Here is a 12695-nt window from a genome sequence, read left to right on the forward strand (position 1 = left end):
AAATAGGCCCACATTTATTACAAAAATGTTGTTCACTTTAAAGGACAGCATTTCAGGTAAATAAATAGTTATTTAATTACTTAAAGCCTTTCTATAATGCATTATAAACGTGTTTTGTTGCATTAATTATGCCTTGTCATGTACCTTATAATGTAATGTGCTTACAGTTATTCATCCAATGCAATACATCATAATACTTATATATTAATCATCACACCTTTAGAAAGTATAATGCAATATAACAGACAAATAACCAATTTCAGATGCAAGGAATCTGCTAATATTATAATGCATTTTAACTGTGTTACAATTATTTATGAAAATATAATTATAACATATATTATGAATGGAATGCATTATATATATATACGTATATATGTATGTGTGTGTGTGTGTGTGTGTGTGTGTGTGTGTGTGTGTGTGTATATATATATATATATATATATATATATAAAGGCTTTAAGTGTTACCAAATACAGTATTAAAAAAAAAAAATCACAACTATTATAAATTCAATAAACGTGTTTTAATAAATTATCGTTTTTAGATGAGTAGCCTATAGGTTATCACATCAAATACAGTTGCTGTTAAACGATTACATTATAGGTCTTTATCTTTCCTAAAAGACATGACTGGAGTAAAAACCTTATAGGCCTATGACCTTTTTTTATTTTATTTTATTTTACGATACAGTTCTTTACAGTTAAGATTTGATGCCAATAAATAATCAACACTGACTGATGCTGCTGAGAGCTGTATACTGAATGAACAAATGTCTCAAGCCTTCATACAGCTCAACGATACTGGTCCTTATATCAGACTTCACACACTTGATCATTCATTTTAATGACGTCAGCTGTTTGTGTTTTTGTATAAACATTCAATTTCACACTGATGCTCCAAAGAGGATGCTTTAAAGACTGATCGACTCATTTTGGACATCCTTATTGTTGACAAGCAATGTTTTCTATAAGAATAATATTTATTGAAATAGCCAATCTAGAGCTGAAGATAACTCAAAAAATGTATCATAAGCACTTTCAGTAATTGTAGACTGTTCCTCCAAGTCACCAGTTCCAAATTTAACCTGAAAATGAAAAAGATTACAGATTAGCAGCCAAAAGAGAAATATTCTTGCCCTCTTGATATTTTAATATAATTGTCATAAACACAGCAAAAAAGAGAAGAAGTCGTTCTTTAATAAAGGGCACTTCTGACTACTTAAAATGAAACATTTCTAATAAAATATAATGATATAAAGATAAAGGCCTTCAAATTAACTTTGGTATATTTCAAAATGTTATTCTTGATATTGTGTGCAAGTAATAATGTGACAATAATTATCTCACTTTTGTGGAAAAACGTTAAACAGGCCTTGTACACAACTTAGTTAACTGGCAATCAACCTAACCTATGAATTTTGAAATTCTAAAAATTAAAAAACAGGTAAATTGTCTGCTTCTGAATGAAAATGATCTACTACTGACTGCTTTGGTAATGACAATCAAAAGGCTCTGAGATTATCAGGTAGAAATCGTAAAATATATTAAAGCCATATTGGAATTACTGTAATTACGAAATTCTGACTTGTAGAAAGTGTTCTTAAAATAAACTAAAAACCTAAAAAAAAAAAAAAAAAAAAACAGTTTAAATGTAGCTTATGTAGTTAAATAAGAGATAATTAAGGCATCTGCAAAACAGCCAGAAACGCATAATCATGAGTCCAAGGATGTGGAACCTCCAAGGTGTCCGCTAACAATTATGTTAATCACAACATAAATGTCAGATCTTCAAACACTCACTCTGCTTCACAGGGAGAACAGTGCTCCCATTTTCTCATTTCCATTATAATTAAATATAAACTCAAATATAAACTTGGATAATAGTTGTTTAAAGGTGCAGTAAGCGATTTCTGAGAAAAGCTGTTAACAGTGGATCGGCCAATCAGCAGTAGGGGGCGTGTCCACTGACGATGGGGGAGGAGAGAGAGTGAAGAAAGAGAGGGAAGAGAGCCAATACAAAAGAGAAAAGGTCAAAATAAGGGAAAATAAGGGTTATGATCAGGCAAGAACTTTAGGAGCCACATTAATATTAATAAAGCTTTTGAGCGCTGGAGAGACATAAGCGGGAAGGCCTGAATAGAGTCTACACTGATGTCACTTTCCCGCCGGAACAGAAGAGCTGCTGCGTGACTGGAGTTAATAGGGAATACTTCGAAAACACGAGTAAAACAAACAATTATCAGTTTAAACTAAAGGTTGGACTCGATATAAGTGTTCCTTACAACTTCCCAAAGATCCAGTGATCCATGGATATACATGCAGCAGGAATCGTGTTTCCTGACATTTATTTGTGCCTGATTTTGATGCCGGGGAAATACATAAAGCAAATCTGTGAACGCCTATACAAGTACAATATAGGTTGGTCTAAATCCAGGTAATCACTAATATCAATGTCATATATATCATCATATAGTCCAGCCTTAAACTTGTATAGTTTTTGTCAGTGTTTAAAAACCTCCACTTATGCATCATGTAAGATGGTAAATATTTAATTGATAAGTTGTCAATACAATATATAACAATACAATATATAGGGTATGATTTTTACCCCAAAATTCAACATATTGACACAAAATGATAACTGCAAATCCACCTTTCGCTGTCTGGATCCAGTTGTTTCTGTGAATTGCAGCGATTCATTTGCTTCTCTGTCCTGTAGCTTTCTGCAGTCTGTAAAAATACACCTCAGATCTGTTGTCAAATCCATTTGTTCAGTCAATCTTAAAGCTCTTTACCGTTTTAGATGTGTTTTGTGTTTTTCGCAGCATTCACACTGAAAACCAAAGCTGTTGCTCAGTGTTTCTGCCACTCAGTGGGCGTAACCGCAGTCAGTGACGTCACGTGCATAACCTCTACATAGGAACACTGAGGTTCTGTTGTTTCCTCTCCGTATGCGAGTAACATTGGTTTTGCTATGTTTCACAGAACCAAGATGCTGTTGTTGTAATGTTAGCTATAGTCACAGGACAGTTTTGAGTGTCATCGAAGCATTATTTTGCTTCGCTTTATTCTTGCATTTGGTGTGTTTGTTTCTCAGAAATCACTTACTGCACCTTTAAAATGCTTGAGATGGATGGCAGTATCGGGGACAGCCATTCTTTGTTATAAAAAAAGTGTACAAATGCCAAATTGGATACATGCTTTTTAAAATATTGTTATTATTTAATTCATTTAAATCATTCAAGGACAGACAATTTCACTTAGGGAAATAACCCTATAATTCCTATAAAAACAAAGACCTCCTAAAACATCATTAATGGTCAAAATGAATACACGTTTTGTTCCAAAACGAGACTCATTTACCTACTGGTGGTCCTGCTGAAAAACAAACCTTAAGATGTACATCTGGAAGAGTTTGGTTTCTTTACCTAATGTGTCACGGAGTAAAAAAAGGATTTTTCTGTCACAATCCAAAATGTTTTCACAGTCCATAACTGGATTTTATTTCAACTATGTACAGTGAAGCATGGCATGTCACAAAATAATGAAATCATATCTGATCAATCTCTTTAAAACAATTATTTTCTCAATTACCTCAATGGTCCTCTAGCCCGTATACACTGATATGATACATGAGCTCCAGCTATGCGGTTCATGACATTTGCTGCGGTTTATTTTATTATTAGTAGTAATATTTCTGTGTTGAATGCTGCATTATAATGAGGGGGTTGAGAATTTCACCTCACAGGGAAAATCAGGATTGATCACATTTGGATTTAGGCAATTCAGGGAATTCATTTTAAAAATCTTGATAATGAAATAATGCAGTGACCTATGTCATAATTTGCACTGCTTTCTCTGCATAGAAATGTAAGGTGAAGTTATCATTCCCAGAAGAGGCCAAATGAAATTACATTCAGTCAAACGCTGGTCCATCAGTGCTTCTGCTCTGCTGTTTAAAGTGATAGTTGAATCCAAAAATGAAACTCATTTTGTTTTACTCATCCTCGTGTACAGCATTGCTGTTATTTGAAGTTTGAAGAATCCCACACTCCTCTTTTCCATACAACAACAGATCATAGTGACCATTCCTTAAAATTCTTCGTTTCTGTTGCACGGGATAATAACAGTATATCAGTATAGAATGATGTGAGGGTGAGTTCTCATTTTTAGATAAACTAGTAATTGAACTGTAAATCTGCAGCCAGTCTCTTCAACAGTCTGTCCGTTCAGTCCACATTAGTGGTATTAATGGCCTAGTCACAAGAAACTGATTAATAATTTTCTTGGTCCTGTCCTTTCCATGCTCGTCACTCCTGTCCGAATCCCTCAGTTTCCTCGATAGCAAACAGAAGTTTTTCTCGGAGCTGTTCCATGTTCTTATAGGGTGGCAGATCCAGACGATTAAAGCTGAAAATGTAAGGCAGGAGGGACAAATAAGTCACAAAACAGTTCTATAAAAACAGTTATTTTCTATTATTTTTCAGATTTAGGTTGAACATTTGCGTCTCACCAAGTGTGACTTCTAGGCAGCCACGTTTCCTTCCCCACTTTGTCTATGCAAAATTTTTGTGGCCCGTTACTTCCTAGACAATGAGGCGATAAAATTATAAACTATTAGAAATATTTACACTTCTAAACATTGAATATATATGTACAATGTGGACAGACTTCAGGTCAAAGCTGAATGGTGGGAAGACTTGATCAAACAAATGGTTTTTCTTCAATTGAATAACTGTATTTATGCTGCCGTAACGTGCTTTCGGAATTATTGTAAATATGAATTTCCTAGTTAAAAATTGGACATGAACGTCCTTTTCCCACTGGGAGGCTCTGGGATAATTTTGAGCTGGACGGGCCATAAACGTTAAACATGGCGGAGGGAGAGTTGTTCAAGTAGTGCATATTTAATTATAATATAACATGACTCTCGTGGTAATAGACTGATCGACTCATATTGGACATCCTTACGCTTTACAAGCATATTATTCTCTACACAAGATCAATATTTAACTGAAATATTTTAGATCTGTCACTCTAAAAAACATATAGTCTATTAACTTATTTAATATTATTTAATAAATGAATGTATCATAAGCACTTTCAGTAATTACAGACTGTTCCTCCAAAATTCACCAGTTCCAAATGTTACCTGAAATTAAATAGATGACAGATCAGCAGCCAAAAGAGAAATATTCTTACCCGCTTAATATTTTAATATAATTGTCATGAACACAGCAAAACAGGGTGAATAAAATGTGATTTTATACACTGTGAAAATAGCCTGTATTTGACCGAAATTCCAGAACTGTCTAAAGCTATCTAAAGCACAGTGAATGTTTATATGGATGTCAATGAATGGGACGCTAAATATCATTTTGGCTTTAATAAGATTTTCCCAATAAATATGCAAGAAAAAACCTGGTGTCCTTCATGATTCATGTTCTTTACAACAACAAAGCGCTTGAATGTGACAAAGCTCGTAATCACAACTTGTGGGAAATAGGAAATTTCCGATAGCACGTGAAGGCAGCATTAGCTCATGATACTTCGTTAAAATTTTCCAAAGGTTACGCACCTCCTTTCACTGACTCTGTTTAAGGCCCTATTTTGTACCATATTCATGGACAGTGCCACCATTTCAAGCTTTTCCTTTTGTTTCATCAACATTGTTAAAGGATTAGTTCACTTCAGAATTAAAATTTCCTGATAATTTACTCTCCCCCACATCATCCAAGATGTTCATGTCTTACTTTCATCAGTTGAAAAGAAATTAAGGTTTTTGAGGACAACACTCCAGGATTTTTCTGCATATAATGGACTTCAATGGGGTCCAACGGTTAGAAGGTCCAAGTTTCAGTGCAGCTTCAAAAGCTTTACACGATCCCAGCCGAGGAATAAGCTGTTGTGCCCTGTTAAAGTCCACTATGTAGAATGTTTTACTCAAAAACCTTAATTTCTTTTCGACTGAAGAAAGAAAGACATGAACATCTTGGATGACGTGGGGGTGAGTAAATTATCAGGAAATTTTTATTCTGAAGTGAACTAATCCTTTAAGCTTATCAACCAGAAAGTTGTCAATCCTCCTCCTCTAAACCACTAGGTAAACACGATAAGGCCAAAGAAACAACCATAAAATGCTCCATGTTTGAGATTTTGATAACATGCAGTAATTTCATATTGTATGAAAACTGTCTATAGGGCAAAATGATTAAATTAATGTGTTAAGCTTGCAGACAAATACTACTGGTGAATCAATGACTACTCAGAATAATAGTAATTATAGTAACAAGGAAAATATAACTAATTAGTTAACTAATTAATGTTATTATTATTAATATTAACGTGGTAAATAGTGTTATCAAAATGCACTGTTGTGTGTAAAGGTACATTAAGATATTATAGCTGTACCTATCAGTTCTGCAAAACCTCCAACCGGCAGTCGACAAGTTCCTGTGACGAACTGCAGGAGCCGAATTCTCTTCTCATTGTCCATTTCCTTCACGACCTGAGTGACACACAATGACATATATATATAGTAAAAAGAGAAACGCGGGAGTAGCTGTGACTGCATAAAAACACACAAGACTGAGCGTGTAAATCACCTGCCAGAACCAGTGAATTTGCTTGCTGTTTTTGGTGTAATGCCGATAGATGGTGTTCTTCTGCCAGTCATTCAGATCGATTTCCTGCATCCCGCATAACATCAGCTAGAGTGAGAAACAATCACACAGTTATTTACAACGGTTTTCTCAGTGATGTGTCTTCATATAGATGAGGGTTTTTTATTGGACCTTTAAGCATCTATAAATGTCAAGTCCTTGCTAAAAACACAACACCACCACCCACCTCCAACTCTTTCTCATCAAAATAACGCAGCCACTCCAGAGGCACAACCTCATTGAAGCCATCCAGGAAGGCTTTAGTTTGTTCCTCCACCCCCCGTGTGAACCGCCAGTCAGTCAGCAGACTGCAAGAAAAACGTGCGATGAGTTTAAAATCACTGTGTTAAAGGAACAGTCCTTTTAAAAGAGAAAAAAGGTGTATAGATGACGGTGATTGTAGCTTCATGGTTAAAAGTGAAGTGTGGGATTTCTGCACAACTAGCATCACCAGTGAGAGTTGCAAAGAACAGGTTTCTCTAACAGTATTACAGTACGTCACATTACAATACCCTACAAACGCCAATTCAGCACGTTCAACCGGAGAAAACAAGCTCCGACAGACACCAACAGGGGTGACACACAAACTCGACACAACCAGACAAAGTGTCTTTTGCCATCCGTCGGTGTAGGGCTGCCCTCGACTAAAGATATTTCTAGTCGACTAGCAGTCGTTAATTTAAGCAATTAGTCGACTAATCGCATGTTTATATTAATTTAATTAATTATTCATACTGGGGGGGGGGGCTTTCATTCGGATTACAAAATTTGAGAGAATTTTGTTTTCCAGTTGAATTGGTTCGTTTAAAAGTAGACATTTCAAGCTTTCTATAGATATATTTCTCATGTCTGTGAGGCTAGCCTATATACGCCGAGTTTCGGTTCATTTTGATGTTCATTCGGATGTTAGATATGGCTAGGTTAATGTTAGAGCGAGTGGCCAAGTAAAGTTTCTTACTACTTGCTATTTCAAATGATAAGCCATTTTTGAGCAAGATGAATTATAGGCGAACATTTGTATTTCCTGCCTGACATACGGTAATTACCCGCCGTTAACGATCTGTCCCTCACAGGCTGTGTGACTTCTCCACTTCCTGTGGATAACTAATAAAATTTGGGTCGACTAAGCCTCTTCTATCGGCTATCAGGGGGAAGTCTTATGTCGGTGCACTGTGAATTGGCCTTTATAGTGAAAATAAATGAATAGGGCAGCTGTACCCAATATATTCCTCCTTGTTGTCGTGAGTGACGAGCTCATTTTCTCCATCGTTCTTCAGCTGGTGTGTCGTCACCTTTCCCAGAATCTCCATGTCTTGAGCGAAGTACAGCTCCACGCCACACTCTTCCAAATCATTCTCTCTGTGAATGTACACCAGCATGGAGATCAGTGATGCACAGTTTGTCAGAGAACTGTTTTGATTGTCATCTGTATTGAATGAATGAATGCAGCTGCTTGATACTCACTTGACCCACATGATGGAGTTGTAAAACTCTGGGTCGATGGACTCCAGGTCTTTCAGGGTGGGTTTCTTGTTAAGCATGCGCTTGTAGAAGGGTAGAGTGAAGCCAGTGTCAATGAACTTCCCATGATACAGTGCCTGCAGAGAGCCAATCACAGGTCAAAGGTCATAAAAACAACAAAAAATTGTTTAAGTCAGTCGTTATGTATGACAGGTTTCTGGAGGTGAGGGATTGAAACTCATCTATTGGCTAACCTTATTGCCCAGCCTTTGCGCTGGTGTGTGAGGGGAAGGCTTCGTTAATGCTTTTGTTTATGATTATAATACACATTTTAAATAATAATAATAATGTGCATAGATATTTATAATACTGCAAGTTCTGCAACATTCCATAAGAAAGTAATAATTGTCAATTGTGTCAAAATGTCATGCTATCAATTTATTTTTAAAAGGATTTTGCTAAATATTTTAATTATTATGCATGCAGCATTTATGAGATCATTAATTGAGGCCACATGGAATTTTTCAACTTTTAAAAATTAATTTAGAAACAAATCCATGGAAACATGCATCATCAACTAGGAATGCAGTCACAGATCATTAACAGCTGATTGGTCGAATTCTGTCCAACCAGGTTTTTGTTTATTGCAGCATGCAAGATTTCACACATAAACTGTAATTTTACTATGACTATTTTACTATGACATCGTGGCTGGAGGGCCATTATAAACATTTATGTTCTATTTAATGTGTTTGAGATGCATCTTATCGTTTTTTAAGAGTCATTAGGGCAATTCTGCTTCATCATTGTAAAAGAGAAAAAGAGAGGAAAAAAAAGCTGCAAATGGTAAATCCAATTCAATATCAAACAATTATTCAAATGTACATCTGATAAAGCTTCATGTACCCATCCTCAAGTCATCCTAGGTGTATATGAGTTTCTTCTTTCAGCCAAACACAATCGGAGTTATATAAAAAAAATATCCTGGCTCTTCCAAGCTTTATATGGCAGTTAACGGTACCTTTTTTTGAAGCCCAAAAAAGTGCATCCATCCATCATAAAAGTGCTCCACACGGCTCCGGGGAGTTAATAAAGGCCTTCTGAAGCCAAGCCATGCGTTTTCGTAAGAGAAATATCCATATTTATACATTTATAATCTATAAGAGTGACCTCTGACCCGACGCATGACGTATTGAAGAATGTGGAAGCGCAGAGGATAGAGCAAAACAAAACACCGGTCAGGAATTAGAAGTCTAAAACGGGAATTTTTAAAGAGAAATGTGGGAGGAGTTTGAGTTTGTTGCCTAGCCCTGTTTGAACTCTCACCTGAGCTTATGCTACTCCTACCCCTATGCTACAATTTTTATTTTAATTCCTCAAGTGGAATGGATTTGACTGAAGGCGCTCTGAAAAGCGAACAGACAAATGCGCTGAATTAGAGACGGTAAAAGTGAGTGGGTATAATATCATTGATCTTAAAAAGTGGGTGGGTCCTGTCCCACCCATATACAATGGTTCCGACGCCCATGGTACAACTGTGACTCTCTGAAAAATAAATATTTGTGATTGTATCATCTGATCTTAATGTTAAAATATCAGTGGGCCTCATTCGTGAAACTTTCATTAATAATTTAAGTAAATTCAGAGTAATTATGCACAAATTTCCCAAAAACTCTCCTCTGGATTCACAAACACTCCGTAAACCTCAGACTTGATAGTTAAAGGAGCTGTATGTAAGAAATGTATTTCAATTAATCATAAAATGGCCCTGATATGTCACTAGACATTAAGAAATCATGTTCATTTCAAATACTTATATCACTGACAACAGTAGTCCGGCCAGGATATTGTCATTTAAAAGTGATAGTTGCAGCCCTCAACTGATGTTGATGTTGTCATGTTGTGTTTTGGCCTGATGCCCCACCATGAATATTGTAAGGATTTTAATGTGCTTTCCTGAGTTACATCATCTAACATTGTAAGTTTGCCTTTGCTTAAATTCTCTCTCTCTCTCTCTCTCTCTCTATATATATATATACACAATGTGTATACATACTGTATATAGACAGCAAAATGTTTAATGTAACAGCACAGAGCTCTTTTCTTGTTTTCTTTTTTTCTTCTGAAAACAAACTTTGTTGCATTATTTTCCTGTTATCTCTGTAAAGCTGCTTTGAAACAATCTGTATTGTAAAAAGTGCTATACAAATAAATGTTACTTGACTTGACTCTGGGAATGATCTCCAAAAACAACACAGACGCCCAGAGTCACACAGTCTGTTCAGAACAAGCTCAAAATAGGAGAAACACAAGGGCTGAGAAAGAATTCAACACACAGCACAGAGAATCTTTATAATATATGTTTGAGAATGTCAAACCCAGACGTGCATGGGCTCATGAAGGGTGTGAGACAAACTCTCTGGATCTTAATATAACACCAGTCACTATATCAGAACACAAAGATTTATTTTCATGCCATGAGGTTCACACTCATCCACACACACACACACACACACACACACACACACACACACACACACATAGAAATACAAAACTTCAGTTTAATGTGAAACTACTAGAGTCTTAAGGCATTCCTTCTCACCATGGCAATGAAGCGTCCGATGAATCGGAAGTAAGTGAGGTGGTCGGGGTTGATGGAAGAAGCAGGGTTTATCTGCAGACAGTAGTTGTTTTTACCGGCATACTCAAACAGACAGTACATGGGGTTCAACACCTCATGAGACAGCAAGAAAAACCACTCCCTACAGACAGAGACAGAGAAGAAGAGAGTCAGTCACACAACACTCTGAACGTTGCCTTTAGCTGGTATTATAATGAGACACAATTAAATATACTTAAATATTTCCACATCACTGAGACAAACTGTGTTGGAAAATTATGCAAGAATAAAGATAGTTTGGAGAACAAATCGAAATGGTTTTTACATTTGTAATTAAAAATTCAATTACAATTTAGATTTTATAGATTAAATTAGGAATGATTTAAACAGATGTCTTCAGTAAAGGGAACATTTAATTGTTTAAATCTCGACAAAGTGTTTCATTATACAACAACTTCATATGAGAGTAATGGGAAAGAATAGACAATACAGTACTGTTTAAAAAGCATAGAATGTCTATTTATGCTGGAAACATTCTGGTAGCTTTTCCTTGAAAATACACCAACTCATTTATTAAAAAAAAAAAAAAAAAAAAGTTTTGTTTTTACAAAATGTAGTTTTGAGAAGAAAGTGATATGTAGGCACAAGTTTTTGCCTATAAACCTGAAATCATTCTGAGCCACTTGAAGCAAATCAAATAAAAGAAAACAGATTTACAGAAAAAATGCACAAATAATAAAAGGAAACCTTTTTGTGGAATATAAAAATAAAACAAAACATTGTAAAAATAAATAAATGATTAAAACAAATGCAATACATTTCCTTGAGATGGACAGTGTGCACAGTGTCACATACAGTGATGAAGATGAAGACAGATTCAGCAGCACAAACACACACATCAAATCATAACCAATTCACCAGAACCCAAGGCCTGACCTTTGATCCCAGAGGGTGTTTGGAAAGAAGGTAAAGGGGCAAAGAGGGGACCATGATTGGGGGTGACAGGGGTTTTGGTCACACCACAGGACGACGCAGACACCTCCAGACATCCCGTCCGTGGTTCTACCCTGTGGTAGAACAGCATGACGTAACCTACCATAGGGTAAAACCACTGACAGGACACAGGAGACAGACACAGACACAGGAAGACAACTATGAGGTCCAGACACCAAACGAGCAGTTACACCCGAAACAAGAAACATTCAGCACGAGCAGGAACATGAAGATGACCAACAGCGAGACGTCACAGAGAACTTGCCTGGCTATTCCTCCGTAATCCAGTCCCTCCTCTCCTCTCATGATGATGTAGAGTCTCCGACGGAGGTCATACGGCTTCATGTTCATGATCTGAGACGAGACGGGGGGACATCTCATTAGAGCCTCAATACACACAATAGGGCTTGAAAAAGTCTTAAAAATTGAAAAGAAAGTGTCGTTCGAGGAAATGTTGCTTGTCCATCTCAAGATCAAACTAAAATGATATGAGCGGTTTAGCCTAAATGAAGATGTCCGTAATTAGGAGACCAATTTGGTTTGATGTCAAATTTTAATTTAAATGAATGTATACATCATCTGAAAGCTGAATAAATAAGCTTTCCATTGATGTATGGTTTGTTAGGATAGGACAATATTTGGCTGAGATAAAACTATTTGAAATCGAAAAAAATCGAAACATTGAGAAAAACGCCTTTAAAGTGTATGTTCTTTTAACTTTATGATTGCGATTTTGCTGCATTCACTCACAAAAATATATTTTTTATATATTTACGGTAAGAAATTTACAAAATATCTTCATGGAACACGATCTTTACTTAATATCCTAATGATTTTTGGCATAAAAGAAAAATCGATAATTTTGACCCACACAATGTATTGTTGGCTATTGACACAAATATATCCGTGCGATTTATTACTTGTTTTGTGGACCGGGGTCACAATTTTCCTAAGAAT

The 12695-nt window shown here is 36.0% G+C and overlaps 1 protein-coding gene across 2 annotated transcripts in view; it reads right to left on the reverse strand.

Moving 5' to 3' along the window:
* Positions 1-3478: 3478 nt before the first annotated feature.
* The window catches only part of wwp2 (WW domain containing E3 ubiquitin protein ligase 2), a 59030-nt gene continuing 49813 nt past the window's right edge, over positions 3479-12695 (reverse strand). For both annotated transcript variants that reach the window (XM_084094957.1, XM_084094956.1), the window contains 9 exons: positions 12004-12092; positions 10728-10887; positions 8129-8262; positions 7883-8023; positions 6852-6972; positions 6608-6712; positions 6414-6510; positions 4516-4588; positions 3479-4412 (listed from right to left, as the gene is read on the reverse strand). In XM_084094957.1, coding sequence (XP_083951083.1) covers positions 4313-4412; positions 4516-4588; positions 6414-6510; positions 6608-6712; positions 6852-6972; positions 7883-8023; positions 8129-8262; positions 10728-10887; positions 12004-12092 — 1020 coding nt within the window. In that variant the 3' untranslated portion in view covers positions 3479-4312. The remainder of the gene's footprint in view (positions 4413-4515; positions 4589-6413; positions 6511-6607; positions 6713-6851; positions 6973-7882; positions 8024-8128; positions 8263-10727; positions 10888-12003; positions 12093-12695) is intronic.

Source organism: Abramis brama, assembly GCF_963993115.1.
Source record: "Abramis brama genome assembly, chromosome: 20".
Taxonomy (NCBI): domain Eukaryota; kingdom Metazoa; phylum Chordata; class Actinopteri; order Cypriniformes; family Leuciscidae; genus Abramis; species Abramis brama.